This window comes from Schistocerca americana, chromosome 2 (assembly GCF_021461395.2).
Source record: "Schistocerca americana isolate TAMUIC-IGC-003095 chromosome 2, iqSchAmer2.1, whole genome shotgun sequence".
In the NCBI taxonomy this organism is placed as follows: domain Eukaryota; kingdom Metazoa; phylum Arthropoda; class Insecta; order Orthoptera; family Acrididae; genus Schistocerca; species Schistocerca americana.
This window is the reverse complement of record NC_060120.1, coordinates 560940182-560960294: the sequence shown is the minus strand read 5'-3', so window position 1 is coordinate 560960294 and position 20113 is coordinate 560940182. Positions and strand designations below refer to the sequence as shown.

Sequence of the window (20113 nt, the reverse complement as noted above, 5' to 3'; positions counted from 1 at the left end):
GTACCAAACCTAGACAAAGTCATTGCCTTGAAAATGAAAAACTTGTAAAATGTTGGTTGTCTTCTTTAACAATATTGACTGTAAGGATTAAAGGTCTTTATAACCTTATTTCTATTTTTTTAATAAGTTTTCAAACTTGGTCAATTAAAATTATTTTGTACAAAACAGCAATTAAAATTATTGTGTACAAAACAGCAAACTAAGGATCTGATTTCTAAACTCTGAAAAGGGATACAAAAACCTGTAACATGAAGTACAACAAAAAATATTTACTTGCAACAACTGACAGTAAGAATGAGACTCTGTATCCTTTGCATAAAATTATTTCTAAAATAGAATGTTTATGACTCCAGTTCATTTAAGAAACTGATATATCTTTCAGAAGACACCTAGTGTACATATGATGAGTATGCATGTGCACTACTAATAGAATCAGCCTGTAGGTCAGAAAAATTCTAAGTCGTTCTTTGATTCTTGTTTTGGAAATTGTTTTCTAAAGCTTTGTGTAGTAATTCTGCCACACAAACCCTAATTGTTACCTAACTAATAAATGGTTTGCTTGTTTTACCACTCATTGACCACTTTTACAGAGTGCGCTTCCTCTGTTATTTTGTTCATGTTGAATCTGACTGTCGGACAGTCCAGCACAGAGCAGTGCTGTGCGGTTTCACTCGCTCCACAACTCTCTCTTGCTCCTATGCCGACATTAGCAACACACACGGGGTGCTGAGCTACCCTGCCTTGCGCCCACCAGGACAATTCCTGTATGAGCCTATTCTAGATATTTCTACAGTTATGCCATGTGGGTTCTGTTACCAAATCATTTTTGATGACATTCCATCTTTGAATTGAGACATTAAGCTCAGTAGCTCCCTTGGTACTGTTCAGTGGTGTTTGGCTAATTGCTCCATGTCCTCATCTCAGACACTACAGTCTACACGTACTTATCGCTGTCATGTATGGTAAACATTTAAAAAGGAGACACATGATTCATGCTACACATTGAAACTTCAGTCCCCCACTTAACAGTATCGTATAACCCTACTTCTTTTTTTCACAAAGTCATTTATCTACATTATTTCCTTCATCAAATAGGGCACCAGACTAGCTGAGGAGCCATTACTGGTAAATCTGATCCCTCCCAAATTTCTGGCAGGGTTCAAAATCCACATCAAAGTCTTTTGTTTTGATACAGTGTAGAAGATCCATAATTTGCTATGTACTAATTGAAGATACATGCTGTCAAGAGCTGGAGCTCTGCTGCCTGAAGTGGGAAAAATATTAGGTAGTGAAATATTCAAAACTCTACCATCTGGTGAGCAAGATGTATGAAACAGGCGAAATACCCTCAGACTTCAAGAAGAATATAATAATTCCAATCCCAAAGAAAGCAGGTGTTGACAGATGTGAAAATTACCGAACTATCAGTTTAATAAGTCACAGCTGCAAAATACTAACACGAATTCTTTAGAGACGAATGGAAAAACTAGTAGAAGCCGACCTCGGGGAAGATCAGTTTGGATTCCGTAGAAACACTGGAACACGTGAGGCAATACTGACCTTACGACTTATCTTAGAAGAAAGATTAAGGAAAGGCAAACCTACGTTTCTAGCATTTGTAGACTTAGAGAAAGCTTTTGACAATGTTGACTGGAATACTCTCTTTCAAATTCTATAGGTGGCAGGGGTAAAATACAGGGAGCGAAAGGCTATTTACAATGTGTACAGAAACCATATGGCAGTTATAAGAGTCGAGGGACATGAAAGGGAAGCAGTGGTTGGGAAGGGAGTGAGACAGGGTTGTAGCCTCTCCCCGATGTTGTTCAATCTGTATATTGAGCAAGCAGTAAAGGAAACAAAAGAAAAATTCGGAGTAGGTATTAAAATTCATGGAGAAGAAATAAAAACTTTGTGAGGTTCGCCGATGACATTGTAATTCTGTCAGAGACAGCAAAGGACTTGGAAGAGCAGTTGAATGGAATGGACAGTGTCTTGAAAGGAGGATATAAGATGAACATCAACAAAAGCAAAACAAGGATAATGGAATGTAGTCTAATTAAGTCGGGTGATGCTGGGGGAATTAGATTAGGAAATGAGGCACTTAAAGTAGTAAAGGAGTTTTGCTATTTGGGGAGCAAAATAACTGATGATGGTCGAAGTAGAGAGGATATAAAATGTAGGCTGGCAATGGCAAGGAAAGCGTTTCTGAAGAAGAGAAATTTGTTAACATCCAGTATTGATTTAAGTGTCAGGAAGTCATTTCTGAAAGTATTCGTATGGAGTGTAGCCATGTATGGAAGTGAAACATGGATGATAAATAGTTTGGACAAGAAGAGAGTAGAAGCTTTCGAAATGTGGTGCTACAGAAGAATGCTGAAGATTAGATTGGTAGATCACATAACTAATGAGGAAGTATTGAATAGGATTGGGGAGAAGAGAAGTTTGTGGCACAACTTGACCAGAAGAAGGGATCGGTTGGTAGGACATGTTCTGAGGCATCAAGGGATCACCAATTTAGTATTGGAGGGCAGCGTGGAGGGTAAAAATCGTAGAGGGAGACCAAGAGATGAATACACTAAGCAGATTCAGATTGATGTAGGTTGCAGTAGGTACTGGGAGTTGAAAAAGCTTGCACAGGATAGAGTAGCGTGGAGAGCTGCATCAAACCAGTCTCAGGACTGAAGACCACAACAACAACAACAGTGAAATATTGTAAAGCCATTCAAAATTCATTCAGCATTGTGCACAAAACAAAAAAGGCTGCATGTTAAACTTTTGTGATAATTTCACAGAATGTATTTTGTTCACCGTCGTATAGAAAATTACAGGTCCTGTACCACAAAAAAGTATGAAAATTTGATTTTTGTTACATTAGATACCAGCTTTACCAGCAGAAGTAGCCACCAAAACATTCTGTATCCCTGTTGTCAATTTTACAACAGCAAGGATTGATTTTGTTCTGGTAACTTGGAAACAACAAGTAATTAAGTAATATTCTTATATAACTAATAAAACTAGATGTATGCCATTATTTATTAGGCCTACTTGTTCATTCTTAAGACTACTCTCACTGTATCGGTGTGGTGGCTGGTGGGAGCTGCCATTTTCATTCAAGTTGGAAGATAGTGGATTAACTCTAACACATATACAACAAATTCTAATTGCTGTCAACCTTAGCTGTGTACTAAGAGTATCTTCATTGAACATATCAGTAAATTTCAACAATTTTAAATTCTACTACATAAAACATTTCTGGGACTTAAACTCCTCATGCTTTTGTTTACATACATGTAGGTACACTGAAGATTGTTGTTGGTGCTGACCGGAGATGTTCTATTCCTATCAAAATAGCTACTTATGTCAGCCCTCAGATGAGAGTCATCTTAAGATGAACAATTAGTATGGCAACATTCTATCATAAAATATACTGCTATGAGAATAACAGATCAAACACTCTTTTGAAGAAAAATCATTTAAATGTGCAGCATTGTGTGCAAAGATTATGGTAAATCATCTCTCTGATATCTTTGCTTTATGTGTCTCACCTGTATTACAACATGTACATTCAGCAGTCACATGTGTTGGGTATAAAATATCATCTCCATAAAAACTGAATAGTGATCTATTCAACACATTATAATATGCTCCACTGATCAGTTATATTGATCAACTACTCTTGGGGCTAGTTTATTATGTGATCATAACACTGTATTGAAATAAAACTTTCATCAGTGTCACAGCACTCAGTAAAAACATGAAAATGATTAGTTTACATAATCTTGTTGGAACTCCATATGTGTGGTGTGTATTGGTGTTAATAATTACAGATAAAGCATCAATATATCAGTTATTATTCCTCATACTTCAGTGCTATCATTAACTATCGAATACAAATATGAGGTCAGTCGAGTGATGCAAACAAAAATTCCAAACTGCAAAAGATAACCATCAGAATAATGGCTAATTCTAGAAGAGCAATTAGCTGTAGGCATCTATTCAAAAGACCATTTTACAGTATAAGTTTCTACAGTATAATACGAGTGTGATCCCAAAATTAAGGTCTCCTATTTTTTTATAAGTACATAAACCTCTTTATTTCTACAATGATGTACTTCAGTTTACAGCTTGAACATTTAGCTATTTTCGACTTAATCACCATTTCTGTTGATGCATTTTTGTAGATGCTGTGGCAGTTCTTGCATGCCCGTGTCATACCAGCTCTCCGCCATGCTGTTCAGAAAGTTATGAACCTCTTCTTTCACCTTTCTTCTTTCAGGTGTAAAGTGATATGCCCAGGTTTCGTCACCCATGACAATTGAGTCCAGAAAGTTGTCCTGTTCTACTGCAAGGTGGTGAAGAAATGCACGGGAAGCATCAACTCGCTGCATGTGGTCCTCAGTCAGCATGCATGGCACCCATCTTGTGTGCACCTTCCAGTCGTTCAATGTTTCTGTTAAAATTCTGTGAGTGGTGCTTCAGGAAACCTCAGGAACCAACGTGCAGAGATCATCCAGTGTGATTTGCTGATCTTCACGCATGCTTTGCTCATCCTTCAACACTGTCTCCTCAGCAATTGACGGTCTTGCGCTCCTTTGTTCATCGTGAATTTTGGTCCGACCAGGTGCAAACTCTCTACACCACTTATGAACATTTTTGACATCCATGCACGACTCACCATACACTTCCATCAATTGGCGCAGTGCCCTTTGCATTCAAAAACCAAATAACTACGCGCAATTCGCACTTGGCGGTAACATCCAATGGGAGCTCCATTCTCAACAGCTGCCAAGCCAAGACTGAGCGCCTAAGCGCGGCGTGCACATGTTTACATGCAGCATTTGAAGCAATCTTCATAACAGTGTGACCAACTGCCACACAAACAGAGTTCTGTACTTATTAAAAATAGGAGACCTTACTTTTGGGATTACCCTCATACTACTGTTTGCATGGGAATATACAAACAAGTTCAATAAAAATGAAGATATACATAACCATGCTACTAGAAACAGTATAAAGTTAAGAGTTCTGCAACATACACGGCTAAACTTGAAAGGATTAGTGCTTATATGACAATAAAGTTCTACAACTGTTCACCATTTCATATTTCAAATATTTGTTTGAAAGAGAAATTTAAGCAAACAATAAAACTAATCCTTGTAGAAAGTCCTTTCTATTCAATCCATAACTAACACTAAATGCAAAAAATTGGAAATTAGCATACAATGCAATGAAATTAAAAGGTGCATAGATAGAGAGGGAATAAATTCAAAATGTGTTCTTATGTATGATAAAATAGAAATAGAATGTGTGTAGATAGGTTGTCAAGGATGTACAAAATGTGTTATTATATATGATGTTATTGTATTTAAAAATTGTGTTGTTGTTTTTGTCGTGTACTTCAGTCTAAAAGCCTGTTTGATGCAGCTCTCCACACTGCTCCATCCTGTGCGAGTCTCTTCATCTCTGAATAACTACTGCAACCTACATCCTTGCATTTCAAAAGCATCTATTCTCTTCTTGTCTAAACTGTTTATTGCCCATGTTTCACTTCCAAACATGGCTATATTCCAGACAAATACTTCCAGAAAAGACTTCCTAACACTTAAATCTATATTTGAGATTAACAAATTTCTCTTCCTCAGAAAGGTTTTCTTGCCATTGCCAGTCTGCATTTTATATCCTCTCTACTTCAGCCATTGTCTGCCCAAATAACAAAATTCATCTACTATTTTAAGTGTTTTGTTTCCATGTTAATCCCCCCAGCATCAAGTGATTTAATTCAACTGTATTCCATTAGTCATGTTTTGCTTTTGTTAATTTTAATCTTATATGCTCCTTTCAAGATGCTGTCCACAACGTTCAGCGGTTCTTCCAAGTCCTTCGCTGTGTCTGACAGAATCACAGTGAACCTCAGAGTTTTTATTTCTTCTCCCTGGACTTTTAATTCCTACTCCATATTGTTCTTTGGTTTCCTTTACTGCTTGCTCAGTGTACAGATTGGATAGCATTGGGTATAGGGTGCAACTCTGTCACACGCCCTTCTCAACCACTGCTTCCCTTCCATGCCCTTCGACTCTTATAACTGCCATGTGATTTCTGTACAAGCTGTAAATAGCATTTTGCTCCCTAGCTACCTTCAGAGTTTCAAAGAGACGATTCCGGTCAACTTTCTTAAAAGCTTTCTCTAAATCTACAAATGCTATAAACATAGATTTGCCTTTCCTTAACATATCTTCTTAGATAAATCGTAGGGTCAGTATAGTCTTGCACGTTCCTACATTTGTCCAGAATTCAAACTGATCTTCCCTGAGGTTAGCTTCTACCAGTTTTTCCAGTCTTCTTCTCTAAAGAACTCATTTTAGTATTTTGCAACCATGACTTATTAAACTGATAGTTCAGTAATTTACACAAATGTCAGCACCTGAACCAGAATTATTACCTTCTTCTTGAAGTCTGAGGGTATTTCACCTGTCTCATACATTTTGCACACCACAACAGAGGGGTATCTGTTTAGAGGCCAGACAAACATGTGGTTCCTGATGAGGGGCAGCAGCCTGTTTAGTACTCACAGGGGCAACTGTCTAAATGATTGACTGATCTGGCCTTGTAACATCAACCAAAACAGTCTTGTTATGCTGGTACTGTGAACAGCTGAAAAGCAAGGGGAAAGTACAGTCATAATATTTTCCAAGGGCATGCAGCTCTACTGTGTGGCTAAACGATGATGCCATCCTCTTGGGTAAAATATTCCAGAGCTAAAATACTTCCCCATTCAGATCTCTGAGCATTGTCCCTTACATTGTCATTACTGCCAGGGCTCTCTGACATTGGAATAGCACCCCAGCATTGGATGTAATGGGAAAGTCTTATAATTAAATGTTTCCCTGTGACATTTAAGTCTCTTCACGATCTACGATATGATCGAAGCAGAAGAAATGAATTAAAATTTGTGCTGTGGCCTGGACTGGAACCCACGTCTTCTTGCTTGCTAGGCAGAAATGCTAACCATTACACCACCACAGCATGATGCTCAACATTGCTGCATGAACTACCCGGAGGCAGTTGTGGACTCCTACCAAAATTTATTGGTTATGAACTGTAGATTAAAGCCAAAGAAATTGCAAAAAGGTAGCAAATTAGGTAGTTGGGACCTGGATAAGTTGAAATAACCAGAGGTTGTTGAGAGTTTCAGAGGGAGCATTAGACAATGGTTGAATAGAACAGGAGAAAGTAATAAAGTAGAAGACAAATGGATAGCTTTGAGAGTGAGGTAGTGAAGACAGCAGAGGATCAGATAGGTGAAAATACGAGGCCTAGTACAAATCCTTGGATAACACAGGAGATATTGAATTTGACTGATGAAAGGAAAAAATATCAAAATGCAGCAAATGAAACTGCTGAAAGAGACTACAAAAATTTAAGCAAATGAGATTTACAGAAAGTGAAAGGTGATTGAGTAGGAATAGCTATAGGGCAACTGTAATGATTTAGAAGCATGTTTCACGAGGAAAAATATAGATACTGCCTGCGGGAAAATTAGAGAGACCTTTGAAGAAAAGAGAACCAGCCGCATGAATAGCAAGAGCTCAGATGGAAAACCAGTCCTTAAAAAAGATAATTAAGTAGTGTATGTAATAATTATTGTGTTAAACTGACTGCGAATATGTACTTGAATGTGATCCATATATGTACATCCACAGTTGCTAAATAATAATAATAATAATAACTCTGCCTTGTATGATAATTTTCTCTTTCAAGAACTGTACTTTCACTGCAAATACTTCAGCAAAGATTACAGTTGCGTATACTTGCAAACTTGTGTATATGTGTGGAATGTTATGTTGCAACGCAATGCTATATTTTTGTCACACTTCATCTTATATTCTTTACTGATGAAGCCATCTCTGGTGATGAGGTATGAAGTACTATAGCTGGAGTTGTGGCTAATAACATCTCATTTATACATGCATTTTTCTTTGAAAGTCTTGTTTTATTGCACTCGGAAAAAAAAAAAAAAATATATATATATATATATATATATATATATATATATATATATATATATATATATATATATATATATATATATAATGGAAGGAAACATTCCACGTGGGAAAAATTATTATAAAAACAAAGATGAGGTGACTTACCGAACAAAAGCGCTGGCAGGTCGATAGACACACAAACATACACACAAAATTCAAGCTTTCGCAACAAACTGTTGCCTTATCAGGAAAGAGGGAAGGAGAGGGGAAGACGAAAGGAAGTGGGTTTTAAGGGAGAGGGTAAGGAGTCATTCCAATCCCGGGAGCGGAAAGACTTACCTTAGGGGGAAAAAAGGACAGGTATACACTCGCACACACGCACATATCCATCCACACATACAGCTTGTGTCTGTATGTGTGGATGGATATGTGCGTGTGTGCGAGTGTATACCTGTCCTTTTTTCCCCCTAAGGTAAGTCTTTCCGCTCCCGGGATTGGAATGACTCCTTACCCTCTCCCTTAAAACCCACTTCCTTTCGTCTTCCCCTCTCCTTCCCTCTTTCCTGATGAGGCAACAGTTTGTTGCGAAAGCTTGAATTTTGTGTGTATGTTTGTGTTTGTTTGTGTGTCTATCGACCTGCCAGCGCTTTTGTTCGGTAAGTCACCTCATCCTTGATCAGTTCAAGAGTCGGTGGCAAACATGAAAGGCAAGTTCCTGGTTCACAAACCAGTCTGGCACACTGTTTGCATCTGCCAAGGAGTTTTGAAACAGCATACAATCATCTGCAGAGTGAAAGATTCTTTCTGAGAATGTTCAGTGTTAGTACAAAGTCAAGATTACTAATGTTTTCAAAATATAAACTTGTCTTGGAAATGAGCATTAAGTATTGCTCTTATCATTCTCGGACAACAGTATTTTTTTTTTAAATTTTTATTATTTTTTAAAACACACAACTCCTGATGTTCTCCCACAACATTTCCACCTCTAAGTTTTACATGCTTCTATTACAAAGGATGTAAATAGGAATTTATAATTTCTGCCACCAACAGTTTTCCTTTGTTGGCTGTTGAACGGAAGTGCTTTAGTCATTCCCAGTTCTAAGGTTGCAGAATTAGTATCAGAAAATTGATCAAGATGATGATTAAGCAGTGTCAAATAATGGAGAAACTTGCAACTAACATTTTTCAGTTTATTTTTACTTAATAAAACCATGAATTCCTCTTGCTCATAGCAGTTTGAATAAAATTTGCAAGGGTAAAAGAGGAAGAAGTTGTGCCAGATTGTTTTTTAAGGATGTATACAGGGTGGTCCATTGATCGTGACCAGGCCAAATATCTTACAAAATAAGTGTCAAATGAAAAAACTACAAAGAACTAAACTTGTCTAGCTTGAAGGGGGAAACCATATGGCGCATGGTTGGCCTGCTAGAGGGCACTGCCATAGGTCAAACGGATATCAACTGCGTTTTTTAAAATAGGAACCCCCATTTTTTATTACATACTCATGTAGTATGTAAAGAAATATGAATGTTTTAGCTGGACCACTTTTTTCGCTTTGTGATAGATGGCGCTGTAATAGTCACAAACATATGGCTCACAATTTTAGACGAACAGTTGGTAACAGGTAGGTATTTTAAATAAAAATACAGAATGTAAGTACGTTTGAACATTTTATTTCGGTTGTTCCAATGTGATACATGTACCTTTGTGAATTTATCATTTCTGAGAACGCATGCTGTTACTGTGTGATTACCTGTAAATACCACATTAATGCAATAAATGCTCAAAATGATATGCGTCAACCTCAATGCATTTGGCAATATATGTAACGAAATTCCTCTCAACAGCAAGTAGTTCGCCTTCCATAATGTTCGCACATTCATTGAAAATGCACTGACACATGTTGTCAGGTGTTTTCGGTGGATCACGATAGCAGATATCCTTCAACTTTGGTGAACGTGTGGGCCATGGTATGGTGCTTCGATGACCGATCCACCTGTCATGAAATATGCTATTCAATACCGCTTCAACCGCATGCGAGCTATGTGCCGGACATCTGTGTTGGAAGTACATTGCCATTCTGTCATGCAGTGAAACATCTTGTATTAACATCAGTAGAACATGATGTAGGAAATCAGTATACATACATACTATTTAAATTGCCATCGATAATATGGGGGCCAATTATCCTTCCTCCCATAATGCTGCACCATACATTAACCCACCAAGGTCACTGATGTTCAACTTGTCGCAGTCATCGTGGGTTTTCCGTTGCCCAATAGTGCATATTAAGCCGGTTTACGTTAGCACTGTTGGTGAATGATGCTTCGCTGCTAAATAGAATGCGTGCAAAAAATCTGTCATCTTCCTGTAATTTCTCTTGTGCCCAGTGGCAGAACTGTACACGACGTTCAAAGTCATTGCCATGCAATTCCTGGTGCATAGAAATATGGTACAGGTGCAGTTGATGTTGATGTAGCATTCTCAACACCGACGTTTTTGAGATTCCCAATCCTCGTGCAATTTACCTGCTACTGATGTGCAGATTAGCCATGACCGCAGCTAAAACACCTACTTGAGCATCATCATTTGTTGCAGGTCATGGTTGATGTTTCACATGTGGCAAAACACTTCCCGTTTCCTTAAATAACGTAACTATCCGGCAAACGGTCCAAAAACTTGGGTGATGTCGTCCAGGATACCAAGCAGCATACATAGCATATGCCCGTTGGGCATTTTGATCACAATACCCATACATCAACACGATATCGACCTTTCCTCCAATTGGTAAACGCTCCATTTTAACACGGATAATGTATCACGAACCAAAGACCGTCCGCACTGGCGGAATGTTACGTGATACCACTTACTTATACGTTTGTGACTATTACAGCGCCATCTATCACAAAGCGAAAAAAGTGGTCCAACTAAAACATTCATATTTCTTTACGTACTACATGAATATGTAATAAAAAATGGGGGTTCCTATTTTAAAAAACGCAGTTGATATCAGTTTGACCTATGGCAGGGCCATCTAGGGGGCCAACCATAGCACCATCTGGTTTCTCCCTTCAAGCTAGACGAGTTTCTTTCTTTGTAACTTTTTCATTTGAAGCTTATTTCATGAGATATTTGGCCCGGTCACTATCAATGGACACCCTGTATACATATGTGTGTATACATAATACGTGATTGTATTTAGTATTTGTTAAAACTTAATTGCTCACTCAGATCCCAGTATTATTGGTCTGGACAATAGTCTCTTCTCAGCATTTGAGATACAGGTTTCTTATACTCTCTTCCAAACATGCAAATAAAATAAAATAAAATAAGGAATCCACAGTCAACCATTGACTGCCACACTAGATATTATTTGAGCAAGCAGCATGATATACATGTAGTTGTCACACAGAGAGGTAATATGCATGAGGTGCAAACCATAATGATATTTTTCTTGCTCCACTGTGTTGAATTGGGAGTTACAAGGCAGAAACCTACAGAAGACTGTCAGCAGTTTGTAAACCACAACTTCATTTAACAAAGAATGCAGTACTCCATAGTATAATTGGGTGGGATGAGCAGTAGGTAGGACCATAAATAAGACTGAACACTTAGTTTAGTCCACTGCTCAGGACCTCAGCTATACAATGAGTGATTACCTCTACACCTTCCATTGTTTGTATTCCAAACAGGGCTTTCCAGTTTTGTACAACTTTACTTCACAGACTGATACAAGGTAAAGTCTGTTGCATTTTGTGCTTTGAGTACTATCATTGGGTGCTGATACCTTGTTATGAATTTCTTTCAGATTCTATCCAAGGATGGCAGCTCACAAGTAGGAAAAATATCGAAACAATGGTCAGGTCTTTTGAGAGAGGCATTCACAGATGCTGATTACTTTGGAATTACATTTCCAATGGATCTTGATGTGAAAATGAAGGCTGTGATGTTGGGAGCATGCTTTTTGATTGTAAGTAACAAAAGTTGTGTTAGATTGTTAAGTTTTACTAATAACATCACCAATGATTATATTTTAGTTACAAGAAGAGTCAACAATTACGACAGAATTAGATCAGAAAATTAATACCTTGATTGAGGGCGTGATGCTTAGTAGAAAAAGTACTGCAGAATATAATGCAAGATATCTTAGTATAACAAATTATTGTCAATCAGAAAGTTTTGAGAAAGTAAGGCAAGTCACAGTTCTTTTGTAACTGACCATCTTGTCTTTCAATGTAGTCTCTTTGTGTCATTTTCACCAGCGTACCATCTCCAGCCACTCCCTGAAGCTCCCGCAGTATCCCCTCTTTAAGATAGGTTATTCAGCATAACTTTATGGGAAGTCACAGGTGCTTCTGAGAGCCCAAATTAAGGCATGTTCAAGGTCCCCCCCCCCTTTCCAGAAAAGGAAAATAACATGTATGGCTAGACCTGATGTGCTGTGTAAATACATGATGGTCTGTGTTTATCTCTTCATGCCGCCTTTTTAGCAAATACTGTTGTCAAAATAAAGTAAGATCCTGTGCCTGGTGAAGACTGAGTACGGTTCATTTCAAATGATAGAGGCTGTATCCTTCGCTAATAATCTCTCTATTGATGGAACATTCAATATCACGCTTTGATCCCTTCTTCTTTAACTGATTGTAATGGTCATACATCATTGGACCTTTCACAAAATTAGATTGGATTATAAACTCAGCAGTCTTGAAACTTTTCGACTGATATTCACATGTACACCACTGTTCAACACATAAAATTTCATGGAAATTAATTTGGTACCACTAAATATAAAACTAACATTAAGATGCATAATAAGATAATTGTGCAATTTGAAAATTGTAAACATTATAGCACAATTATCTTTAAATATTGAGCTCTGTGCACAAGCAGTTGGGAGCACTGCTTGAGCATATCAGAATTCTCACAGTGTAGTATCATCACGTGGTACGTGTTTTTATCATGTAATCACTAGCACTGTGGCCAGGTATCAAAGTGCTTCAATGGGAACTGTATACAAAAAATATATCTGAATACGAGAAACATGATTGACTATGTGAGATGCTAGTGGAAAGTTTGTGTGCCATATTAGTAGGCCTGCAATCCAGCTACACAGAGTAATATTGTACACTATTCACATAAAAGTTGTCCAAAGAAACGTTCATTAACTCCTAGAATGAAAAAATGGGTGCTCGAACCATTGATACAGCCAACCAAAATATTGCTTCAAGCACTATGTATAAAACTGGGATTTATGAAGAATTACGTAATGGCATACATACATCAAAAGACCCCCAGGCCCAGTTTCGAAAAAATGAAAGCAAGTGTGGTTGTGATTCACAGACCAGAGAACTCGTTAGACACTCAATTTGATTTAATGTGATAAGGAAAGGAGAACACAGCATAGGAATCTTTTAAGATTTTTTCAAATAGTTTTCTGGGAAGCATGAAATCTAAAAACTTAAAATAACTGTTGGAAGGTCCAATGTGCCCATATGAGTAACAGCAATTCAGCACTTTACTGAACTTTTGTTTTTGCCATCATACTTGCAGCCCAATTGTGGTGATGTAAGTGATAAACAAGGTGAGTGGGTCAGTGGGATATTTCACTTGTGGAGTAAAGGTAGAATGGGAAATGGAGTGCTGTCATCATTTAATTGAATATTATTAGATGATAAAGACAGATGTTGCTGCAACACAGCACCAGAGGCAGGACAAAAAGGGACACTCTTAACATGTAGACTGCCACACATTGAGTGATGGATGTTTCACCAGCAGGCCAGGGCAAGCAAACAGCATTAGGTGCAAGGCTCCGCTGCAGCCACCATCAGCGTGTGAGATACAAGCAATATCATTCTCATAAATGAAAACAAATTAGTAAATTTCAACTTCATTTTTTAAACTTCATTTTCAGGTTCTGTGACCTAGCAAATAAAAGGAAAACATTATCTTTGTCATAACATTAAGCTTTTCAAAATTTGTACAACAGTGTACCACATAAGATAAATGTGGTGTAAGAAGCCTACCCCATTTGGCTGAGTCATCATGCTTAAAGCATTGTTTTAATGACAGATCAAATGGTCTTTATGAGGAGCAGTGACTACTATTGCTCATTAACATGTAGAATGAAAAGAACTTATTCTCTTGGGCCACAGCCTTCTGAGAGCTGTTTCATTATGTATTATACTGAGAAAATGTGAATTCCCTCAAGGAAAATATCAAAAATCACATTGGTAAAGTTGCAGTATAATGTTCTTCATTACTTTATCAAAATGAGTTAATGATTCATGTTGACGTCATCAAAAGATTGCAATATGTGTAATCAGTTTTCTGTCAGAAGTAGCTTCTCAAATACAAAAGATATTGATTATATACATAACAAAATATATTTTACATGCCATCCTCATAAACTTGGAAACACCTACTGTTTCTTTATGTTGTTATTGTTGTGGTCTTCAGCTCGAAGACTGGTTGTATGCAGTTCCTATCATGTCAAACCCTCATCTCTGCCTAAGTTCTGCAACCTACATCCAGTTGAATCTGCCTGTTGCATTCAAGCCTTGGTCTCCCTCTACAATTTTCACCACCCACACTTCCCTCTACCAGAAAATTGATGATACCTTGATGCATCCGGATGCATTCTATCAAGCTAACCCTTCTTGTAGTCAATTTGTGCCATAAATTTCTTTTCTCCCTTATTTAATTCAGTACCTTTTCATTAGTTATCCAATCTACTCATCTAATCTTGACATTCTTCGGTACCAACGCATTTCAAAGAGCTTTCATTTTCTTCTTGTCTGAACTGTTTATCATCTATGTTTACTTCAGTACATGCCCCTGCTCTGGACAAATACTGATCTTTTTGTAGAACTGAAAAATGACACCCCAGCTGTGCTGATGTAAAAATTAACACAGGGGTTCAGTTCCTACAGGACCAACATCCACTGTACATCTTAAATTATGAAAAAACTAACTGAAAAGGCGTATAAAGGAGCAAACTAATGTAGACACAAATTTGATATACCAGATGGTGAACACATTTTGATAGCCTGCAAGACTGCAGTTCAACAGTGTTGCCCAAATCTACATGTTAGAATTATTAATAATATATATCTTCATGTATGTTGTTAGAGCACTTGTGTCATGAAGTATTGTGGGAAAGGAATCGGAGTAGATTATCACAATCATTAGCTCAATAAATCTCGGTAGTACATAGTTAGAAAACTGCTTACAAATATAACATAGGCTTGAGTTAAAAGATGTTCAGTGTTTAATCTGGTTTTAATGACTGGTGCACTTTTAAGATGCAAAGTCAGGAAGATGAACTAATTTTGCAAAACGAAGTAATTCATACAAATGTGCAGAAAATGTCACATATCATTAAGATGCAATAGTGCATTCTACAGTGACTTGTAATTAAGAATGAGTTTTATTATGCGTAATATTCATTCCAGAGACTGTATTGAGTGATATATTGCAGTACTTGAATATTTCAAATCTTAGCTCCAGTGAAGTAACGGAATGAGACCTAACAAAGATTAAAATTCAGGGAATGAATCGGGACTGTTGATTGAACCCTGATCTTTTGTTCTCTTGCATTCTCGGGTTATTATTGTATGTACAAATTTTATTTGTTTCTGTTAATATCTTTACTGCTATAAGTTATTCATATTTTGTTGGTTTGACCTCACTCCATGCTTTTGATATATCTGCAGGATGTAATGTTCTTTGAGAAGAGTGGTAATAAGGAAACTGATCGCCCTGGAATGTTTTAGTCGTTATAATGAAGACTTTGATGTTTCTAGAGAGTTTCTCAAGTTGAAGGTAAAGTAAGAGTCATATTGCGTAAAAAGGTGTCTGAAGGCATCTGGGATGCACAATGCTTCTGAAAACTAACATGATCATAATCATTGTGCCACAATAAATGTCACTGCTTCTGGCATTGTTTCACATAGTGATGGAAGTAACCAGTGCTAGTTAATGAAATAGCTTTGCTTGAACTAACATGCAATGGATTTTTTGTTACTGTCCTATTATTGTTTGTCAGTCCGGTCTGCTGTCTAAACTGACACTATGGAAAAATTCCTTACTTCAAAGTCTTAACTTATCAGTATGGTGTTGGGATTTTCTCTCTCTCTCTCTCTCTCTCTCTCTCTCTCTCTCTGTGTGTGTGTGTGTGTGTGTGTGTGTGTGTGTGTGTGTGTGTGTGGAGAAAATGAAGCACATAACGTATATAGGGTGTCCCATTTTAATCTATACCAGCCAATATCTCTGGAGCAGCACAATTTTGCAAAAAAAAATCTTGAGTAAAATTTGTAAGGTTTGAAGTGGGTCATGGAATGGTTACCTCAAAATGACCTTGAACCCTGTTTTCAAGATCAAATTAAGGTCGAGTTCATTTTTGCAAATGGTAACCTCAATTTGTTATGCCATATTCGTATTTTACATGAGAAATATGCATTGTTTGTAGGGAACATATTTTTTTCCCCAAAAAAAAACCAATGGTTTGTGACCAGGGGGCATTTATTTGTAACTTTCCAAGGTTACCAACAACTCTAGAATGAAGCTAGATCATGAAAAATCTTCAGTGGAAATCTCGTATGATTTCTGAACTCTGTCCACTGGTGAAATTTTCATGAACTTCAAATGGCCTTAAAATTCTTCAGTAGAGATTAACCCGAAAGCAAATATCATCGGCATTAGCGAAACCCAATGTGCACCACTTGAACGGTGCCAAATCAGAGACCAGGATCGTGCTTGTGCAGCACAATCAGAGAAGTGAAGGGTGGAACTTTGAGGCTACCTAATAAGCATCATTGTCGGGAAATTTGAAATCATGACTGGGGGTTCAGAGAAATTTTACCTATGGAGACTCTGAAAATTTCTCGGCTGTGCTCACTTAGAATGATTCTTGACTGGCGTGATCTTATAAATTTTTCTCTTATGGACTTAGAAAAAAATGAATGTTAAGGGATTTAGAAAAATTCCACCTCGTCGAATTCTGATGAATTTCACCTCATGGGACTCAGAACAATCTCGTCTCCCGAGACTCTAATGAATTCCTGTGGAGTGAAAATTTTCCAAATCCATACAAGCAAAATTATTCTCCACATGAATGTTTGGAGCTCATAAGAGAAAAATTTATCTGAGTCACCTTGTCTCGCAATTGACTTTCTCAGTCCTGTCTTTCATTTCTGTCTTCTCTCCATATTTGAAAAGGCCAGATTACTGTGGGGTATTTCATTATTTTATTATTTACATCAATATCAAGATATGTAAAGGCACCCTCTTGAAAGACACATATCCATTAGACACCTAAGTAATTTTGTGAAAGATCGCAATTGATTACTGTATGTTTTGGCCTCACGTTGTGGCATAAACAAACGGGTCGTGTACGCTGTACTAAGTCAGGTGCCCTGCAACCTGCTTGCTGGATGTTTTGTTGAAGGAAGAATCTAAGAAAGCCATTAATAGTAAAAGTGATCACTAAAAGTTATTTTTCGACTCTAATCTGTCTGAAATGGCTGATTATATGCTGTTCAAAATAGTGAGAATGATAAAAATTGTTGGTGAGTGTCTTGATAACTATGCAACCATGCACAGATTGTATGTCAAAAAGTGTCCTGATGCTGATCATCCCACAAAGTTTACAAGTAGATCTCTGGTAGGATGAGCTGAAAGAGGTACCTTGATAAGGCAGAGACAAAAGACGGGCCCAAGAGAGGCAATTGTGCTGGGAGTTTGTGCTATCATCACTGAAGATCCACACCTTTCAACACGTCAGATTCAGGGAATGCATGGCGTGCCTCGATCAACAGTAGCTCGAGTTTTTAGATATTTTAAATTCCACTCATACTGCTTACATATCACCCAAGCAATCGAGCCTGGGTATCCTTAGAGATGCCTGGCATTTTGTCGATGGGCCGATATGCAAATACGTAATGATCCCTTTTTCTTCGAATGCATTCTCTTTACAGATGAGTTAAACTTCGATAACATGGGAGGAGTCAATCTCCATAATGCACACTACTGGGCAGAAGCAAATCCTCGCTGGCAATGAGATCACCAAACACAGAGACGGTGGTCAATCAATGTCGAGGCTGGCGTAGTTGGAGATTATGTGACAGGTCCTATTTTTTATGGCAAAATGTTGAACGGCTTGTACTATCTTAATATTCTCCAGAATCTGGTGCTTCCTTTACTAGAAAATATCCCCCTAGACATACGAGCGCATCTGTGGTTTCAACATGGCAGTGCCCCTGCACATCAGGTCCTACCTGTCAGAAGGTACCTCACTGCAGCTTACCTGAATCGATAGATTTGTATTGGTAGTGCAATTCATCAATTCCCACAAAAATCACCAGGCTTAACACCATTGGACTTCTTATTATGGAAGCTGTGAAGCAGAACGTGTGAAATAGATTAAAACTGTGTGCTGGACCGAGACTCGAACTCGGGACCTTTGCCTTTTGCGGGCAAGTGCTCTACCAACTGAGCTACCCAAGCACGACTCACGACCCGTCCTCACAACTTTAATTCCGCCAGTACCTCATCTCCAACCTTCCAAACTTCACACAAGTTCTTCTGCCAGGAAGTTTCATATCAGCCCACGCTCTGCTGTAGAGTGAAAATATCATTCTGGAAACATCCCCTAGGCTGTGGCTAAGCCGCATCTCCGCAGTATCCTTTCTTCCAGGAGTGCTAGTTCTGCTAGGTTCGCAGAAGAGCTTCTGTGAAGTCTGGAAGGTAGGAGACGAGGTACTGGTGGAATCAAAGTTGTGAAGACAGGGTGTGAGTCGTGCTTGGGTAGCTCAGTTGGTAGAGCACTTGTCCGGGAAAGGCAAAGGTCCCGAGTTCAAGTATCAGTCCAGCACACAGTTTTAATCTGCCAGGAAGTTTCATATCAGCGCACACTCCGCTGCAGAGTGAAAATCTCATTTTGGAAGCAGAAGGTGTACTCCCCCCCCCCCCCCCCCTCCCCCCCCCGATGATGCCAAAAGATATGAGATAAAATATTGTGGCGGCTTTCCAGGCAATCACCCATCAGACATTGAATGTTGTTGAGACCAGTTTCTGACAGAGTGCAAATGTACATTAGGCAAAATGGGCAGTTGATCGAGCATCTGCAATCCCAAATTTCCAGTGAGAACCATGTTAATCAGCCGTTTTCAGGGCTAATGCTGTACGAAATCCGCTAGGCATCCTGCATATGGTGCACGTTAGGTTCCGTGTTCCACAAATGCCAACGGTATTTGCTTTGCAGTTAATCCCTACTGAAGAATTTCAAGTTCACGAAAATTTCACCAGTGGACAGAGTTCAAAAACCGTACAAGATTTTCATTGAAAATTTTTCCCAGTCTTGCTCCATTCTCGAGCTAGTGGTAACCTGTGACAGCTACAATGAAGTGCCCCCTGACGACAAATCACTGGTTTTTTGAAAATAAACGTTCCCTACAAAGAACACATACTTCTTTTTGCATAGAGTATGAATGTGGAATAAAAAATAGGGGTTACCAATTGCAAAAATGAACTTGACCTTGGTTTGACCTTGAAAACAGGGTTCAAGGTCATTTTGACATAACCACTCGATAACCCCTTCAAACCTTACATCTTTTACTCGAGACTTTTTTTTTTTGCAGAATTGTGCCACTCTAGAGATATCTGCCACTCCAGAGATGTCGGCCGGTATAGAGTAAAATGGGACACCCTGTATAATTTCATGACAGGTTTTCGAAGGTGGAGTGTTACTCATTAAAGGAACCTGCAGGCATGCATTTAACATATACTGCTACAGGATATTGTGTTTTAAAAAAAGACAAATGAACAGAGAGACATTCACAACACGCAATAGGAATACATTTTTCATCATGGCTAGAAGTGTAGAGAGAAAATGAGTTATTCAATCTACAGAGAGCTGGCTACATTTTGTGCAGTAGAGTTTGAGAAGATGGTGGTGTATATTATGAGAGAAAATCCATCACTAAGCAGCTGTTAACTAACTATGAAGTATACACTTTGAAGAGTGAAATATGGAGTACAGCGGTGGAGCAGCAGTTACATCCCTATCATAAACAGAGTGTGTGGGCAATATGGGAATAGTTTTTCACCAAATTAGAATAAAAATTCAAAGC

At 38.2% G+C, this 20113-nt stretch overlaps 1 protein-coding gene and 1 non-coding gene across 3 annotated transcripts in view; one reads left to right on the top strand and one right to left on the bottom strand.

Moving 5' to 3' along the window:
• The window catches only part of LOC124595794 (phospholipid scramblase 1), a 160287-nt gene that overhangs the window by 127707 nt on the left and 12467 nt on the right, over positions 1-20113 (top strand). For both annotated transcript variants that reach the window (XM_047134682.1, XM_047134683.1), the window contains exons 7-8: positions 11794-11955; positions 15698-15806. In XM_047134682.1, the coding sequence (XP_046990638.1) occupies positions 11794-11955; positions 15698-15757 (222 nt within the window). In that variant the 3' untranslated portion in view covers positions 15758-15806. The remainder of the gene's footprint in view (positions 1-11793; positions 11956-15697; positions 15807-20113) is intronic.
• On the bottom strand, positions 18415-18489 carry Trnal-caa. The gene has a single exon. It is a non-coding gene; the product is annotated as a tRNA-Leu (tRNA).